Genomic DNA, 18848 nt, shown 5'->3' on the forward strand with positions numbered 1-18848 from the left:
GGAGGAGAACGGACTTGGCGCTTCATCAGGTTTACATCACTTTGTAAATCTGGAGCAGCATCAAATTCCATGGGTGTTGAGTGGGGAAACCCACTGCAATTTCCACGGAACGCCTCCTGGGTGCAGAGTAAGGCAATACAGCAATTTGCTCATGATTCATGAGGCCTGGGTGGCTTTGCGAGGCTTCATAAATTGAAGTACTGTTTACTTTTATAGTGAACGTTCCAGGCCCTTACTTTATTCCCCCCAGCTGCAATTGTAGACTCTTAATAGGCGAGGGGTGGGAGAGAACATGGTTATTTACCTAACATGCTTAAGGATTACAGTTACTTCTAGTGGAATATACAGCTTAAAGACAGTTTCTCCTGATCATTCTCCTCAATGGACAGGTGACAGTGACATACAAAAGGAACCAATTTCCTGTATTGCTAAAATAAATACAGAGACAAGGGTGAAAGTGGAAAGCAATGGAGCCTTCGGTCTAGAAAATCCTCTATTATATAAATTGTTAGTCGCTCTGAATTACATTATTAGCAGTCTACACATTTTAAATTCAATGCAATTGTCACCTTTGTTCTATTTTTCTCAAGCTTCTAAGATCAAGGCTGCGCCAACATAACTGAAATGGTGTTGTCTTCCATTTTGAATTGATGTTGCAATACACTAAATGATTATTGTTTTTGTCACTGCCTTTGCTCTAACAGAGAATTGTGAGCTTACCCAGTCTTTGGGAATTATATGTACCTAACCAACAACATCCTAGCGGCCCTAGACTGCCATGTGTACAGTGTTACAATTCTCGTCACCTGAATAGACTCTGAGAATCTCTGAATCGAATGTAGTAGTATTATGAGAGAATCTTTGGATGTCTTTTGTAATGAATGTTTCATGTTACCTGTTATTCAATGGTGCATATCATGAGAACAATGTACTTGTGTAGTAATGTGTGAAATCTTTTTTCCAACGGCCTATAAAAGGACCTGCACTTTCTACATTAACAGAACCCCAATTTCCCCACTTTTAGAAGGCAAATCTGTGCTGGGGTTACTACTGAACTTTACTGATTCCTGTGTGCTTATGATCTGTATTTTTTGCTGCTAATCCTACTCATGACATATTTCATGTTTTTTGTGTAAAATATTTTTTTTATGCAAAGCCTTACCACTTCAGTCAGTGTCTGTAATTCTTATTGAGAACATCACGATCTTATTTCATTACTGGGTCTTACACGAGATAAAGAAGGGTCAAATCGAGGAGCACCAGGTAGGTACTACTCCGCTCTTGGTCTGAGCTATTGACATGCTCAGCCTTCATAGAAGAGAACTCTATCCTGGACTCCTCACAATCCGGATTCCACAGCAACCACAGCACCGAAACCGCCCTCCGAAACCACAACTGACGACATTTGCATGCTACTGGACCAAGGACACACTGCAGCCCTCATACTTTTAGACCTCTCTGCAGCTTTAGACACCGTCTCACACTGCACCCTCGCAGCCAGACTACACGACGCAGGAATACAAGGAGCCGCCCTCAACTGGATCCAATCCTTTCTCTCCGACAGAAACCATAGGATTTGACTCCCCCTTTTCTCTCCAAACCCATGAAAATCAGCTGTGGAGTACCCCAGAGATCATCATTCAGCCGCACGCTCTTCAACATCTACATGGCCCCCCTCGCCGCCATCGTCAGACAGCAGGGACTAAACATCGTATCCTAAGCTGACAACACTCAGCTCATCCTCTTGCTAACAAAGAGTCCCGAAGACGCCAGACTCTGTTTCCAGGAAGGAATGAAGAATGTAGCAGCCCGAATGAAGGACAGCTGCCTGAAGCTTAACTCAGAGAAAACCAGCATCACAAACAAAGTGAGTTCAATGCCACTATAATAGAATGCACGGACACCAGTGACAACAGCTCCTTCCAATTGTCATGCTCCCATCGAAGCTGAGATGACAACGATCAAATTATACAAAGTTGGTGCTGTTTCAGAGTGTACTAACATAGCACACTCTGAAACATTTCAGAGGCATTTGGCTAGTATGCTTATATCGTGAATAATCATAAGGGAAGACCAAGTGTAGTTGGATTTCTTTTTAATGCCCCTTCCCAATGTATTGTCTTCATAGCTAATCAAAAAGTCAAAAAAGTTTGTTGAGGAAAGACGCTTCATCAGGATGAATAATGCAAATAGAGTTTGCATCTAAGTATGATTTAATGGCATTGATATTTAGACCCTCTATTGCTAAAGAAGCATAAGTCGTAGATCTAAAGGTCTGACCGAATCTGATCTAAGGACTCAGAATACTACATAGATTAAAAAATGACTATCTGCTAGAGTCATCCACTCTCATAGAAGGGTATCTAGCTGCCAACAAAATAACCATTACCTATAAAGGAAGTTCACATGATGATAGAGCTGCAATTTCCAGGAAATAAGTCTTGGGAACTGAAGGTCTGAGTAGAGCAATTAGTCTCTGGGACAATAGAATCTCTATTGCTGGAAGGAGGTGAGGGGTTTCAGAACTGATTTGTAGCAGGTCAGAGCACCACAGTCTCCTGACCCAAGCCAGGGATATCAGAATGAAACAAGTAATGTGGAACCAGAACTTCTGAAGAACTCCCTGAACAAATGATGATGTTAGCAGAAAACATAATGTAGTTTGTACAACCACAGAGGATGTAGTGAGTATGTAGTACATTCCATTCTGTCTCCTAATGGACTGGTCAGTCATTGGCTTACCCAAATGAGAACCCAATAACCCACTACTTCATAGCCTAAGTCTCAGTCATGTCCATTAGACAGGGGCCATGTAGTCCTCATCCATACATGCCTTTGCAGAACCAGAAAGAAGTCCAATAACCGAGCTAAAGAACCAGCCACATTCAGATTAGTCTACATGCCCTGGTCTGACATAGCCATTACATCCTGCATCAACTCCTTACATTTTTTCTTGTATGGTTTAGGAAGATTCATCGTAATAAAGACTATGATTTCCCCCTAATGTGCGAGTATGTCTGCCTAACAAACATATCATGCTTGAAGTCTTCAAGGCAAGTCTAGCCGCAGCCATTATTCAGTCATCTTAAACACTGGAACTGTAAGAGTCAGTGCTTAGATTGCCTTTGGTAATGGCTACACTGTTGGGATACACGTTTTTGATGAAGAGGAAAAGCTGGAAAGAATGTCACCCACAACCATGACAGATCTGAAAAAGTAATTGAGTCCTTGGGTCAAAATGGGGCCTGGTTTGGGTCAGTCCCTGGACCTTTTAAGACCCCCCCATTTGGCCCGAGTCTTGTTAATATCTGTGAGATATAGGGGTGTCAAGGCACAACACAACATTCTACAGGTGGGAGACTCATTATTTTGCATTATGCCTCTAGGCGTAGCAGAGAATTTGGTGGGGAATATTGCTAACGTATCACCCTGGAAATCAGCTTGCTGAGCTGAGAGCCAGGTGGAGAAAAACTAATTTACGGAATCAGTTTTGAAGACGACAATGAGTGTTCCTTTGATCTCATGAACTTTTTGTGAAAGGGAGAGTGATGTATGTGATCTCCATAAAAAATGCATGCAATCTCTCGGGTAGCCCAGGTTAGACATTGATTTAAGGCATGATTCACAAGGTCTAGAACCTGAAAATCCTGAAGAATACATCCTGAACAAAGTAGAATACCTAGACAAACATGAAGAACAGGCTAACACCGTCAGCTTTAAATCCTGTGTCAATGAGGGCGCAAACAGACAGGAACTGATGTCACTGGCTCTTGAGACTCATGCTATAATGGTGCTCATGTTCAATACGGTGCCCGTAGAATGCTGCAGACAGTGTCATTTGACATTGGTGACCACCTATTGAAAGCATTTTTCAGATCCATTCAGGCTCCTTAGGACAAGGCTCATATCAAGCATGTAAGAAGTTGGCAAAATGTAGATGTATAATTTGTAGGGGTCCACCATTTCCTTAAGGAAGGCAAGGTGGGTTGATTCTCTTGGGTACCGTCACAATATCTGCATTTGTTAACGTGTTGTAACAAAAGTCTAAGAAGCAGTGGTCATATGACCTGACATTAAGTAATTACCGTGCGACGAGAGTGCCCCCGGGACAGATGGATTAACTGTGACCTTCTACAAGGCATACAAAGATAAGTTATTGCCCTACCTCTCCACCCTCTTTGATGAAATCTGTGAGACAGGCGCCATGCCGCCTTCTCTGAGAGAGGCCCTCATCGTTACGATATTGAAGCCGGGCAAACCACATGATCTCCCAGGCTCATACCGCCCTCTGTCCCTTCTCAATGTGGATGCCAAGCTATATGCTAAGGTGCTGGCGAACAGGTTGGCACTCGTGGCCCCTGAATTGGTGGCCCCAGAGCAAGCGGGATTTATTCCTGCTCGGAACCTCACGTACAACATTCGCACAGTGATGGGAGCCATCCAGCACACTAAGCAAGACACCAAGGCTATAGCTGTCTTTCTAGACATGGAGAAGGCGTTCGACTCTGTGGAGTGGGCCTTCATGCGTAGAGTGCTTGAGAAGTTGGGATTAGGAGCCCTCTTCCTCCAGCTCCTGGGCGCGCTTTACCACAAACCCACTGCACGAGTTAGGCTGGGAGATGCAGTCTCGGAGCCGTTTTTCATCAGCAGAGGCACGAGACAGGGGTGTCCCCTCTCACCGCTCCTCTACGCTCTGGTTGCGGAGCCTCTGGCGTGCGCGATTCGGGAGTATCACTCTTATGAAGCCATCAACTATCCCACATACAAGATTGGCATCTCCACATATGCTGATGACACTCTGCTGTATGTCAGGGATCCCGGGAACAATCTTGCGTCTGTACTGAGGGAGGTTGTGCGTTTTGGTGCGCTTTCGGGGTTGAAGGTCAACTGGTCCAAATCGGTGGCCTTTCCCCTGACCCCTGTCACAGAACCCTTTGAAATGGAATACCCACTTCAATGGTCCACGGAACCGATACGGTATCTGGGCATATGGATACATTCGGATCCCGAAATTATGCTCAGGGAAAATTACGGTACTGCCTATAGCAAACTCGCAGATGACGTGGAACTCTGGATTAAGCTCCCGCTGTCACTGATGGGACGAGTAGCTTTGATAAAAATGGTAGTTCTGCCGAGGTTTTTGTTCCTCTTTAATAATATCCCGATTGTCCTCTCCAGAACCTTCTTTAAAACCATAGACAAGCTCCTAGTGCGTCTGGCCTGGGCCGGGAAGCAACCTAGAGTGCAGTGGAAGGTCCTGCAGCTGCCTTACGAACAAGGGGGGCTGGCGGTGCCTGATATGGAGCGCTATTACAGGATTGCGCAGGCCTCGCACCTCCACACTTGGATTCACGGAAAACAGGACATTCCGCATGTGATACTAGAGAGGTTATTTGCAGACCCTACCCCGCTCCCAGCGACGATCTGCGGCCCCAGGGACCGTAGGGTGGGAACACTGGACTCCCTACTGTCTACTAACCATGCCTGGCATTCCATAGTACAGAGGCAAGATAAAGAGCTGATGTACGCACCTAATATGCCGATACATTGGGCGCTATGGCTCCCCACGTTGACGGAACCAGGCGTTCACAGGGCCCTTAGTGAACTAGGTGCACACACTCTGGGAGACCTCTTCGAGAAAGGTGCGGTTAAGATATGGGATCAACTGTCACAAGGTAGGGAGCGTCCCACGTTACTCCAGCGCTTTCAGTATCATAGGGTTCGCAGTGCCTTCCTAGACCTCCTAGGCCCCGACATGGCGGAACCCCCTGAGATCCCAGAACTGGTTTATGTCATCGCCACTGCGGCGCCGCAGAAAATGATTTCTAAACTTTATAAGATAGGGCATGGACACACGGCGCAACAGTACACGAGGGCACGCTTGGCCTGGCAAACCGACCTGGACGCCCACATAGATGACGGTATGTGGGCATACTGCTGTGCGGCCTCAAGGCGGATATCGCTGAACGGGCGACACTGCCTGGTCCACTTTAACTTTTTGCAGCGAGTGTATTATACGCCGGAAAGGCTACACAGGTACGGTCTTCGAGACACGCCGGGCTGCGAAAGATGCCGAGCCCCAGTGGCTGACTTCTTCCATTTAGCATGGCTGTGCCCGGGCATTCAAGGATTTTGGTGCGGGATCTTTGCGGAAATGAGCACCATCGTGGAAGTGGACCTAGCCATGGACCCGGCCCTCGCCCTGCTGGGATACACAAAGAAGGTGCCGGTGTCAGTGAGAAAAATGGTCAGCATGGGCATGTTACTTGCCAAACGTGTAATAGCATGTTGCTGGATGAGGGGCCCCCTCCCGACATTGAAACGTTGGGTAAATAGCATGACGTTCTGCAACACACAAGCAGAGGTTTACAGTGAACTGCTGCCGCCCCGGAGTCGACCCAAGAACTTCTGGGGACTGTACCAGGCCTACTTGACTTCTAGGGCGGATGAAGATGACCTGGCAGCGGAGGAAGGGGAGGGGCAGGGGCGCGACCCGCACCTGGACCCGGGGTGAGACAGTCAGGGTAGTCACTTACACAGCAGCGCGACCCAGTTAGGCGGGTGGGGCGGCATCCCCGGGTGAGTGGGTAACTGGGAGGGATCATTTGGAGCTATGAAAGGTAGCACGCAACGTATGCCACGACACATCATCAGCCTACACACTACCACACTTGAGGAGCACTGATTGGGGAATAGTTGGGGAGGAGTGGGGGGTTTCGGGATGGGGGGAAGGTTGGGAGAAAAAGTTAAAATTGTTTAGAATTGTTCATGTATCAGCAACGCACAACACACTATCGAAAGTATTGGCTAGCCGGAGAGGGCCTGACCCTGGCCGTACGCTTGATTGATTTGATGTCGACTTTATTCTGTTAATCATAGCCAGGAATAGCTGATGTGGTGATTTGAACTACTGCCGGCCCGAGAAGGGATGTAGGCGAATGGCTGCTTATGATATGTACTTTGCTGTTTTGTGGTAAATAAAATAAAAATAAAAAAAAAAAGTAATTACCGTGCGACTTGGAGTGGTAGCACCAGATCACTTCGGGTATGCTTGAGTCGAAGCAGCAGCCTTTGGAGAGGCACTCCTTTTCTGAGATACCGCCATGGCCACAATCTGTCCGCTCTTTAGGTCCAAGGGCACATTGTTGTTTATCTATTTAGTGCAGAGAAAACATAGCATGTGTCAGCATCATTAGGAGCACATCAACAGCCACTAGTGATACCTGATGTAAGTTAGTATCAATCTCGCTTTACACCAAAAGGCCTGATGTTATAAACTTGGCGTTCTCATGTTGTCGCAAGAAGAAGGGTACAAAAGGCACAATTGCATACGATAATGATTGCAAAGGGAGTGACACCAGGAAGTTGATTTAGTAGCCTCCACTGAAGCCGAAAATTGAACGTCTTTCTTCTATTTTTATAAACTTTATACACAGGACAGAAAAATGTGCAACAAAACAGTTGTGTTAGAAATTGCTCATTGATGTCTAATTTATTAAGGAAACTTTAGAGCTTATATATAGTGTTTTCACTTAGGGACTGATTCACAAAGACATTTTCCATATTTCAGCGTCTCATAAACAGGCAGAGAAAAGCAATCCTTAGATTGCCATGAGTCAGGGAAAAACTGTTGTAATAATCACCTTGGCATGGCACATCGGCAATATTTGCCTTTAATTATGTTTGTAAGCACACATTTCTAGTCTAATATCTATGGATGCCAACACACGAAATTGACTCTGCTAGCACAAGTGACATTACAAACCCTTTTCCCCTGATGACATCACAGAGTTGGCTCTTAGACCTCCAACAGGCTGTGCTGCGTTACACTGCATCAGGTAGGCGTTGCATTGGTGGAGCATGGGTGTTCATGTATCCACCCATGTATTTTGATGCACATTCAGTTTTACTAAAAACAGTATACCTGGATTGAGTGCCTCTGTGAGGCTGGTTTAACAAAGAAAAATATCTTATATTCTGTTCGTTACTTCCTCTTTATATGTGCACTGTGTTCTGCATCACTCATAGAAACAGGAATATATATTGTTTTTATGCTGGAAGGTAACATTGTATGCACAATAACAATCCTGCCTATAAAACAAGCACTCCTGCACCATTGTGCAAGGGATTTTGTGTTGGCGCTAGGAAGAAATGCACCAGCACTGGGAGAGACTAGACGTGCACCATATATTAGTAGATATGGCACCTTTCTGCTTTTTCCTTTTCATGTAAGGCAGTGCAGCAAGGTGCCTTGCTGCATTGTGTAAAGGTTAGTAAATCCAGGCTCTCTTGCCAGTTTTGGTGTGCAAAAGGCCCACTTTGCAATGATAAACTCCCAAGGACTAATGGAATTTTGTACGTGCAAGTGAATTTGGCTTAGAAGTTATAGTGTAAAACAAGGTTTTTTTGTTAACACCTGCAAAAATTTGAACTTTCGTGAAATGTAGTTTAGAGTGTAGGACGAGTCACCTGCAATTAAAGCCCACATATATCAATACGTCAGATTAGAAACACATACTTATAACATATTTCTTTTATTTGATATGAGACCCAGATGTTTTAATCAAAGACATTGGGACTGTACCAAGGTCACAATGGGAGTGCATTAAATCTGAGAGTGAAACTGGTTTCTCAAATTGGCCCCGAATTTAATTCTTCATGTATCAACCTAGTTTGTGTTCGCAAAGGGTGCGCATCGCTATAATTAGACCGTTTGTGAATACAAATATCCTTTGAAGATGTATGAAAGGCTTTGTCAGTGCATTTTAGGTAAGTCTCTACCTTTTAGGATTACCGAAAATTGCAACTACTTACAGGGAATCACAATTTGCGATTCTCTAAGCACATGTACCAAGCATTTTCTAAATGCGAATTGTGCATTTAGAAAATGCTATATAGTCGATGGTAACCCTATGCAATTTTAAAAAATGCACTAAAAATGCTTTTTTCAAAGTGCCATGTAGCACGAGCTTTACATGTGCTCATTTGTTTTAGGTGTGCTTCAGGGGGGCCTTAGGCCCGCGGGTACCCTTTGGTTTTGCATTACCTAATTTGCGATTATCAATTAGGTAATCGCACATAGGTAATGCAAAACCATTCAAACCTAAAGGGCCATATCTGTAGTCTAAAGGGGAGGTAGGATTGGCCATCCAAGTCTCACAGAGTTGTCCAACTGAGGGATTTCCTCTTAAATATCGACAATCTCTATCTCTTGATTCTGAATCACCCATCATTAATAATTCTTGCTTAGTGTGGCCTAGTGGAGATGCCTTATTATTATTCTTGATCTTCATTACATCTACCATCACCTTCAGATGTTTCCTTATTGTTTGAGCCCAGTTTAGATCACTTGGGGTGAGCTCATCTCAACATTGGTTGGCTTTCTTAGGTTGTGAGGATGTTAGTAATTTGCTCCAAAACTTTAATGTTACTATAATCATAGACCAGGATTGGAGCTCCGCCTCCACTCAGTTAGCAGATGCCATTGTATGTTTGGTTAAAGATAGTATTGTTTTTTACCTGTTGTATGCCAAGCTGAACGTTTGTTTAAGCTCAGCACTTCTGTTCTGCGTAGAATTTTAGGAGGGATTAGTGTTTTCTAAGCTACTATAAACAGTTGGAGGGAAGGCCCTCCAAGTCTTGTTTGAAGTTACATAAAGCTTCAATGGTTGATAATGTTTTTGCTTTTAATGTCTCTATTTGAGAGGACTTACTCAGGGAATTAGTAAAGAGCATCCATAAATACCTATATTAAATGGTTTCCTCGATTTTGTACTTCCCTATAGAACCTACGAAGCAATGCTCCTTCTCACCAAAGGCCATCATTTTGGTTTTATCTGAATTAATAATTGACTTATTTTTCTCGCAGTACTTTTCAAATTCCACCAGTTTCCTTTGTAAGCCAACTGTATCCCCAATAGAGCGCCCAAGCTTTCTAGTTTGACCCACAAAATCTCATTATTCCATCAAGTCAATGGCAGCCCGGGAATCCCCACAACAAGCAGAAAAAAAAACTCCAGTTTCTAAGGATGTTTGTGAAACAGTCCATAGGCTAATGAAGAGATTGATAGTAGAATGCACAGGCTTAAAGTAACCCTGTCCCAATGGACTCAGATTCAACTCTTTATACCATTGTGTAAAAGCTTGTAGCAATATTTTCGTATAACTGTTTGCACCCATATCCATTAAACTGATTAACCAGTGGTTTTTGGGGACCACTGCATCGCCTTTTTAAAAAATTGGTATTATTATTGCACCTTTCCATTTCTTACGGTAAGTCTGGGCAGGTGTACATTGTTTAAGCACATTTGCATTGAACTCCGCCCACCAGTTTATGTTAGTCATTAATATGAGTGCTGGCCTATCAAGGGAATCAAGAGTACTCTATTGTATTTGGTGCCTTGGAAAGGGTATGGACCAGAAGATTGTTCATAGGAACCCACTGCCAATGTCTGCACAATCTGCCTTTCGTGAGGCTTTCATGCCTGCTATCCCACCAAGTCTACTTGGCATATCGCTCTTTTTGGGGGTGAGGGACTGTAAACTATCTAAGATCTCTCAATCCTACTTTGATATTTGTGACCTGTAATTTTGTTCTGTTGCTCAAATCGCCATCTTCTGGGGTCATTCCTTCCAATACCCCTCTGTGTTCCAATTGATCATTCCCTGAGGCCTTTTATTCCATAGACCATTTATGCTGTCATACAGTATCCCCTGTAGCCCACTATCTTTTGTCCCTGTTGTTTCAAGACCCAATTAAGGCCATATTCAATCCCTGAGGCCCTTTTTGCCTACTGATTGTCTGACCCTTTCTCCCCAACTCTCCGTAGTTAAAATCGGTGACACCATTCTTTTGGAGAGAGTGGTTCTGTCTTCCCATCCTTGTTTGAAAATCTCCATTTGCACCCAAAGACCTCCAGCCTGGATACCCCATAAGATCCTTGCCTGAATGCTTGTTTTCTTCTCCTCTGTGAACTGTCTTGTGTGCTGACATTCTTCTTCCTGAGAGAGAAAAGGCATAAAGAGCCGTTTTAACAGACTTTTGAAGGATTCCATACAAAGCTAACTAAAAATTTAACAAAGACCAAGAATAGTGCAATAGCTGACATTTTTTCATTGCTTTGTGTTCAATTAACATTTAGAACTCATAAGAATAGAAAAATAAGACTAACTATTTGGAGCCTTTTTAATCTAATGTAAGGAACTAACAAGTTTATATTCTACAGCTCAGTACTGAGTATTGAGAAAGAGACTCAGTGATTCAGAGCAAATTTCAAGCAAGGAGGTTCTCTTTAATACAATAACCAAATGCTTCAAATTTATCTCAGTCCTTTATTATTTGTGTGTCTCAAATGTTCTTGCCCTAGAAACTGTGCTTTCAAAGGTTTTCTAAGGCATTACAGAGATAATAATAGATTATTTTCTGAGCATCAGGTTCTACTTCTAAGGTTCTACGTAGCCATAGCAGAATTTGCTGGTCTGTATGAATCTCGTTAGACTGAACTTTTTCAGAGGTTTTGACCTTCCAGTCGTAATCCTTAATTTTTTTGGTATGGTCCTCAGGGTGGTGTATTTAAATTCGCTCACTAATTTGTGAGCTGGCTATCAATACATTTATCACCTTGCTTCCTACCCCTCACTATGACCAACAAGGTCCATTGGAAGACCAATACCACTGAGGGTAATTCAGGATCAGATTAGTATGACAAAACTTAATTATTGTTACACAAAAATGTGTTTGGATCTAGAATAAAAACATCCGCTGCACCACTAGAATTTTCTTGGACTGAATAGAACAGTGCCATCCGCAATTACGAGAAACGACACCTTGACAGGGTTGACCTGTGTTCATCCCTAAAAAGGTGGACCCAAAGCATTTCCATATTTTTGATCTAAAGGGTTCAAGAGGGTGTTTTTGAAAAATCTCACCAGATATGATAGAACAGCCATCTTGTTTTTCTTAATGGCTCAAAATGGACCAGGGCCTAATTAACACGGAGCCTACAGTTAGCCTCAACGAGGCTTTAATTAACACAGGGAGCATCCAGAAATGACAACATTTTGATGATTGATTAAGTTTAGAGTGGAACTGCACACCTGTATTCAATTTTTAAGGTCTCGTTTTGTCTCCTTAGAAAATCTTAGCGTGCCCTCTAGTTTGAAGGGTGCGTGCCCTGCTCCCTGCTACATATCAAATGTTTAAGTATGAGGTCAGGCGATACCTGGCCTACTAGATGCACAGCTATTGGGCCATGGGCCTTTAAAAGTTCAGGTCAAGAGTTTTTTTTTTTTTAAAAAAAACAAAATTATGAAAACCCTTAGTTTGTCTGCATCAATCAATAACATTTAATATCAGCAATTTGCATTATATCATCTGCTGATGTAACTGAAGTACATTACATTACATACATTTGCTCTATGTGCTAAGTAAACTGAAATTATTCAAAAAATCATATTCTCAAAATCCATACTTTATATTCTTATGTAAATAGAATCATGTATGTTGTAAAACCAAAAGAATAACCAAATTCCCAATGCATTTCGGGTTACAAAATGAACCCTTCGTCAGGGGATTAGGTGATACACAATCTGAAGATACAGTGTTCATGGACAATCGTTGTCTTCTATGCAGTCTTTCGTGATCTACAAAACAGCAACGTAAAAAACACTTAATCATGTGTTCACGTAAAATTGTCTCTTAGTTAGAATACAGCTCTGGGGAGTGCCACTGAGATGAAAATTCCATGTGTTAAAGAAAACAGCCCCATGCTTCAAACTGGAATCTATCCAAGTGCAAAAAAGTGTTGTTTATATGGATGACAAGTGATGCAAGAGTGGTATAGATCCCAAACGTACTATGTGTGTCACACAGAGAGAAATGAAAAAAGTGTGCCTTATTAGTAGGTGAAGTATTACTAAAAACGAAGAAGGAAAAAATTGGTGAACTAAACGGACTAAAACACTGCATGCTACTTAAAGAAAAATTCATACTTGTGCTAAAGAGTGCCCAAATCATATGGTCCACGTTCGTAGTCCTGCACTGATGTATAAATCAGTCCCCTATCCTACGAATAAAGGGTAGAAGTCATTAAGTTTACAAGTGGACTTCGACAGAACCAAAAGTGCTGGGAGGTTCTATCAAAGGCTTACCGCCTATTCAGCAAACCACTGTTAAACAGCTGATATTCAACCTAATGGAGGTCGTCCTGCAGTAAAAAATCAAAAAGTACCGTAGTCTATGAATGACTACTACCAGGTTCACACATATTAGTAGTTAAACTTAACCGGACAAAAGTCCAAACGCTAACCTGTAATCGCCACAGTCGGCACCCGGATTTAACCCAAAGAGGCGAGTCCGCCCATGGTGTCACGTGGTGCGGCACTCACCCGATATCAAGGAGAAAACTGAAAACGGACTAAAAACTACAGTGATGTAGAAGTCCTCTTGTCTACTTCTAACTGATTTCCTAAAAAACGAACGATGGTAACTTCACGGGATATTATTTCTGAATGTAAGTGGCAACGAGGTATTACTGATTCTCTGACTTAATTTTAAAGGAAAAATTAAATAAAATAAAGTAAAATGAAAACTGCAGCGTAAATTAACGTTTAGCTAAAGAGCTATTAAGGTTCGTAAACCTATTGTACGTTATGTCTAAAACTTAAAGTAAATTACCTTATTCATGAACTAGAGAAAAGATGATCAGAAAGACAGTGTTAGTACACACAGAAACATGTGGCTCTAATGATTAAGTGACAGAAAAGTGTGTAGTGAGTCTCAGTGTACTCCCTTACAATCTCATGAAAACATATATATCCTTAAAGGAAGCACAGTAATTCATAATGTTCATTCAGACCCCCAGGGATCACAGTTCCTAAAAACTTTATCCAATAAGTCTCCCTTCTCGCTAGGAGAGTATTGAAGTCCATTCCTGAAATGCGTTCAATACGTTCCAAAAGTGTGTATCTAAGTTGGGGAATAGTATGTTTCGCTTCTACCCAATGCTTAGCTAATGAAGAGTTAGTATTGTGGTTTCTAATTCGACTCTTGTGTTCCACAATACGTGTTTTGATTTTTCTGCTGGTTCTTCCCACATAAACCAGCCCACAGGGGCATTTGACCGCGTATACTACTCCTTCCGTATTGCAATCCGCATTGTGTCTTAGTTTTATACTTAAACCAGTGTGTGGATGCATAAATTGATCACCAGGGATAACATTCCCACATTGTCCACAGTTATAGCATTTCATCATTCCCTTTACTTTTTGTCTAACGTTACTTTTGTTGGGTTTCAGGAGCTCTCTTAAGTTTTTTGTCCTGGAATGCGCAAATAGTGGGATGCCATGAAACACTGTTGCGAAATCTGGTTCGTTCTCTATGAGTTCCCAGCGGTTCCTGATGATGGACTTTATTTGCGATGTTTGAGTTGAATTTTTGATAACAAATACTTCCCGTTTCATTGGGATCTTCACTTTAGGAGTCAAAAGTTCTTCTCGAGATTTGTCAGCTAAGGTATGCATGGCTTCACTTATTATTACATCAGGATAGCCCCGCTCCTTATACTCTTGGATTTGTTTTTGCAGATCTTCGTTACATTGATCCTCATCCGAGGTAATTCTTTTAATGCGCATCATCTGCGAGATGGGAAGGTGTTTTTTCAGGCTATATGGATGAGCACTGGTAAAAAAAAGGGCGTTATTGACATCTGTGGGTTTTCGATACACTGATGTTTGCAAGCCATTTGGTGTCTTTCGTATCTCAATGTCCAAAAAGTGAATCTTCTCATCATCAATGTCATGTGTGAACTTTATTCTAGGGTTCAACTCATTCAGCTTGGTGATACTCTCCTCCAATAGTGTCCGGGTACCTGTCCAGATGACCAATATGTCATCAATATACCGCATGAATACTGCTGCATTCATCTGCCAAACTGAATTTGATATGATAAATTGGTCTTCAAAATGGGCCATATAGGTGTTGGCATATGAAGGTGCTCCGGGAAATCCCATTGCTGTTCCAGTTCGTTGAATGTAAAACTTATCCTGCCAGGTAAAATAGTTGTGGTAAAGAGCAAAATGTAGTAATTCCAAAAGAAAAGTGGCCTTTTGGTGATCAATTTCCGAATGTAGTAGTCGCCATTCTATTGCCTCCAATCCCTCCTCATGTGCAATTGAGGTATATAATGCGACCACGTCGATGGTGCAAAGCCAGATATTTTGAGTGAAAAGATGTTTCTGTGACTCCAACTTATTCAGACAGTCTGTTGTATCCTTTACATACGTACTCCAAGATTGTACTAGGGGTTGTAAATAAAAGTCAAAGTTGGAATGCAGCAGTATTCATGCGGTATATTGATGACATATTGGTCATCTGGACAGGTACCCGGACACTATTGGAGGAGAGTATCACCACGCTGAATGAGTTGAACCCTAGAATAAAGTTCACACATGACATTGATGATGAGAAGATTCACTTTTTGGACATTGAGATACGCAAGACACCAAATGGCTTGCAAACATCAGTGTATCGAAAACCCACAGATGTCAATAACGCCCTATTTTTTACCAGTGCTCATCCATATAGCCTGAAAAAACACCTTCCCATCTCGCAGATGATGCGCATTAAAAGAATTACCTCGGATGAGGATCAATGTAACGAAGATCTGCAAAAACCAATCCAAGAGTATAAGGAGCGAGGCTATCCTGATGTAATACTAAGTGAAGCCATGCATACCTTAGCTGACAAATCTCGAGAAGAACTTTTGACTCCTAAAGTGAAGATCCCAATGAAACGGGAAGTATTTGTTATCAAAAATTCAACTCAAACATCGCAAATAAAGTCCATCATCAGGAACCGCTGGGAACTCATAGAGAACGAACCAGATTTCGCAACAGTGTTTCATGGCATCCCACTATTTGCGCATTCCAGGACAAAAAACTTAAGAGAGCTCCTGAAACCCAACAAAAGTAACGTTAGACAAAAAGTAAAGGGAATGATGAAATGCTATAACTGTGGACAATGTGGGAATGTTATCCCCGGTGATCAATTTATGCATCCACACACTGGTTTAAGTATAAAACTAAGACACAATGCGGATTGCAATACGGAAGGAGTAGTATACGCGGTCAAATGCCCCTGTGGGCTGGTTTATGTGGGAAGAACCAGCAGAAAAATCAAAACACGTATTGTGGAACACAAGAGTCGAATTAGAAACCACAATACTAACTCTTCATTAGCTAAGCATTGGGTAGAAGCGAAACATACTATTCCCCAACTTAGATACACACTTTTGGAACGTATTGAACGCATTTCAGGAATGGACTTCAATACTCTCCTAGCGAGAAGGGAGACTTATTGGATAAAGTTTTTAGGAACTGTGATCCCTGGGGGTCTGAATGAACATTATGAATTACTGTGCTTCCTTTAAGGATATATATGTTTTCATGAGATTGTAAGGGAGTACACTGAGACTCACTACACACTTTTCTGTCACTTAATCATTAGAGCCACATGTTTCTGTGTGTACTAACACTGTCTTTCTGATCATCTTTTCTCTAGTTCATGAATAAGGTAATTTACTTTAAGTTTTAGACATAACGTACAATAGGTTTACGAACCTTAATAGCTCTTTAGCTAAACGTTAATTTACGCTGCAGTTTTCATTTTACTTTATTTTATTTAATTTTTCCTTTAAAATTAAGTCAGAGAATCAGTAATACCTCGTTGCCACTTACATTCAGAAATAATATCCCGTGAAGTTACCATCGTTCGTTTTTTAGGAAATCAGTTAGAAGTAGACAAGAGGACTTCTACATCACTGTAGTTTTTAGTCCGTTTTCAGTTTTCTCCTTGATATCGGGTGAGTGCCGCACCACGTGACACGATGGGCGGACTCGCGTCTTTGGGTTAAATCCGGGTGCCGACTGTGGCGATTACAGTTTAGCGTTTGGACTTTTGTCTGGTTAGGTTTAACTGCTAATATGTGTGAACCTGGTAGTAGTCATTCATAGACTACGGTACTTTTTGATTTTTTACTGCAGGACGACCTCCATCAGGTTGAATATCAGCTGTTTAACAGTGGTTTGCTGAATAGGCGGTAAGCCTTTGATAGAACCTCCCAGCACTTTTGGTTCTGTCGAAGTCCATTTGTAAACTTAATGACTTCTACCCTTTATTCGTAGGATAGGGGACTGATTTATACATCAGTGCAGGACTACGAACGTGGACCATATGATTTGGGCACTCTTTAGCACAAGTATGAATTTTTCTTTAAGTAGCATGCAGTGTTTTAGTCCGTTTAGTTCACCAATTTTTTCCTTCTTCGTTTTTAGTAATACTTCACCTACTTAATAAGGCACACTTTTTTCATTTCTCTCTGTGTGACACACATAGTACGTTTGGGATCTATACCACTCTTGCATCACTTGTCATCCATATAAACAACACTTTTTTGCACTTGGATAGATTCCAGTTTGAAGCATGGGGCTGTTTTCTTTAACACATGGAATTTTCATCTCAGTGGCACTCCCCAGAGCTGTATTCTAACTAAGAGACAATTTTACGTGAAAACATGATTAAGTGTTTTTTACGTTGCTGTTTTGTAGATCACGAAAGACTGCATGGAAGACAACGATTGTCCATGAACACTGTATCTTCAGATTGTGTATCACCTAATCCCCTGACGAAGGGTTCATTTTGTAACCCGAAATGCATTGGGAATTTGGTTATTCTTTTGGTTTTACAACATACATGATTCTATTTACATAAGAATATAAAGTATGGATTTTGAGAATATGATTTTTTGAATAATTTCAGTTTACTTAGCACATAGAGCAAATGTATGTAATGTAATGTACTTCAGTTACATCAGCAGATGATATAATGCAAATTACTGATATTAAATGTTATTGATTGATGCAGACAAACTAAGGGTTTTCATAATCTTGTTTTTTTTAAAAAAAACAGAACTCTTGACCTGAACTTTTAAAGGCCCATGGCCCAATAGCTGTGCATCTAGTAGGCCAGGTATCGCCTGACCTCATACTTAAACATTTTGATGATGCCATAAACTTTCTCTAGCAGTCTTATAAGACCCATTTCGCTGCTCCCAGCCCCCGCAAAGATGCTGGAAACCCACCTAAACCAGCATCTTTCAGCCTTCCTGGAAACCTCTGGCCTCTTAGATCACTCGCAGCACGGTTTTCGGAGAGAGCATAGTACTGAGTCGGCCCTTACCATCGTGCTTGATAACATCCGCACAAAAGTGGATAAGGGCCTGACGTCCCTCCTCATTCTGCTAGATCTCACGGCTGCGTTTGATACCCTGTCTCCCTCAGTGCTAACATCTCGACTGAGGGAGTCAGGGGTTGTGGGGTCAGCCCTTAGTCTGCTGACCTCTTTCCTTGGCCAGAGAGAACAGAGAGTCATGTTGGGGGAGTTTCTATCTCCATCCCACCCTGTGCAGTGTGGGGTCCCTCAGGGGTCGGCTTTAAGTCCGACCCTCTTTAACATCTATGTGACCCCACTTGCCAGGTTGATTAGATCCTTTGGGATGGAGGTAGTATCCTATGCTGATGACACGCAGATCCTGATGTCTCTCGCCCAACCCTCCATCTCGGCTGCCTCCAATTTTAGACACTGCATGGAGGCAGTGGCTCAATGGATGACTTGCAATTCATTGAAGCTCAATGGTGAGAAAACAGAGATTCTGGTGTTCGGAGGCAAGAAGGACACTTGGTCGGCGGAATGGTGGCCCCCATCTCTGGGCCAGTGCCCTACACCCACCGCCCTGGCCAGGAATTTAGGAGTCATGATTGATCCTACCCTGGGGATGAGTCATCAAGTAAAC

General features: G+C 42.3%; 1 protein-coding gene across 8 annotated transcripts in view; it reads right to left on the bottom strand.

Moving 5' to 3' along the window:
* The window catches only part of LOC144772452 (uncharacterized), a 275339-nt gene that overhangs the window by 166254 nt on the left and 90237 nt on the right, over positions 1–18848 (bottom strand). For 6 of the 8 annotated variants that reach the window (XM_078656784.1, XM_078656785.1, XM_078656789.1 and 3 more), the window contains exons 3-4: positions 10945–11001; positions 7010–7153 (exon numbers count right to left, since the gene is read on the bottom strand). In XM_078656784.1, coding sequence (XP_078512910.1) covers positions 7010–7153; positions 10945–11001 — 201 coding nt within the window. The remainder of the gene's footprint in view (positions 1–7009; positions 7154–10944; positions 11002–18848) is intronic. The other 2 variants (XM_078656786.1, XM_078656790.1) reach the window with 1 other exon arrangement.

This window comes from Lissotriton helveticus, chromosome 8, assembly GCF_964261635.1.
Source record: "Lissotriton helveticus chromosome 8, aLisHel1.1, whole genome shotgun sequence".
Taxonomy (NCBI): domain Eukaryota; kingdom Metazoa; phylum Chordata; class Amphibia; order Caudata; family Salamandridae; genus Lissotriton; species Lissotriton helveticus.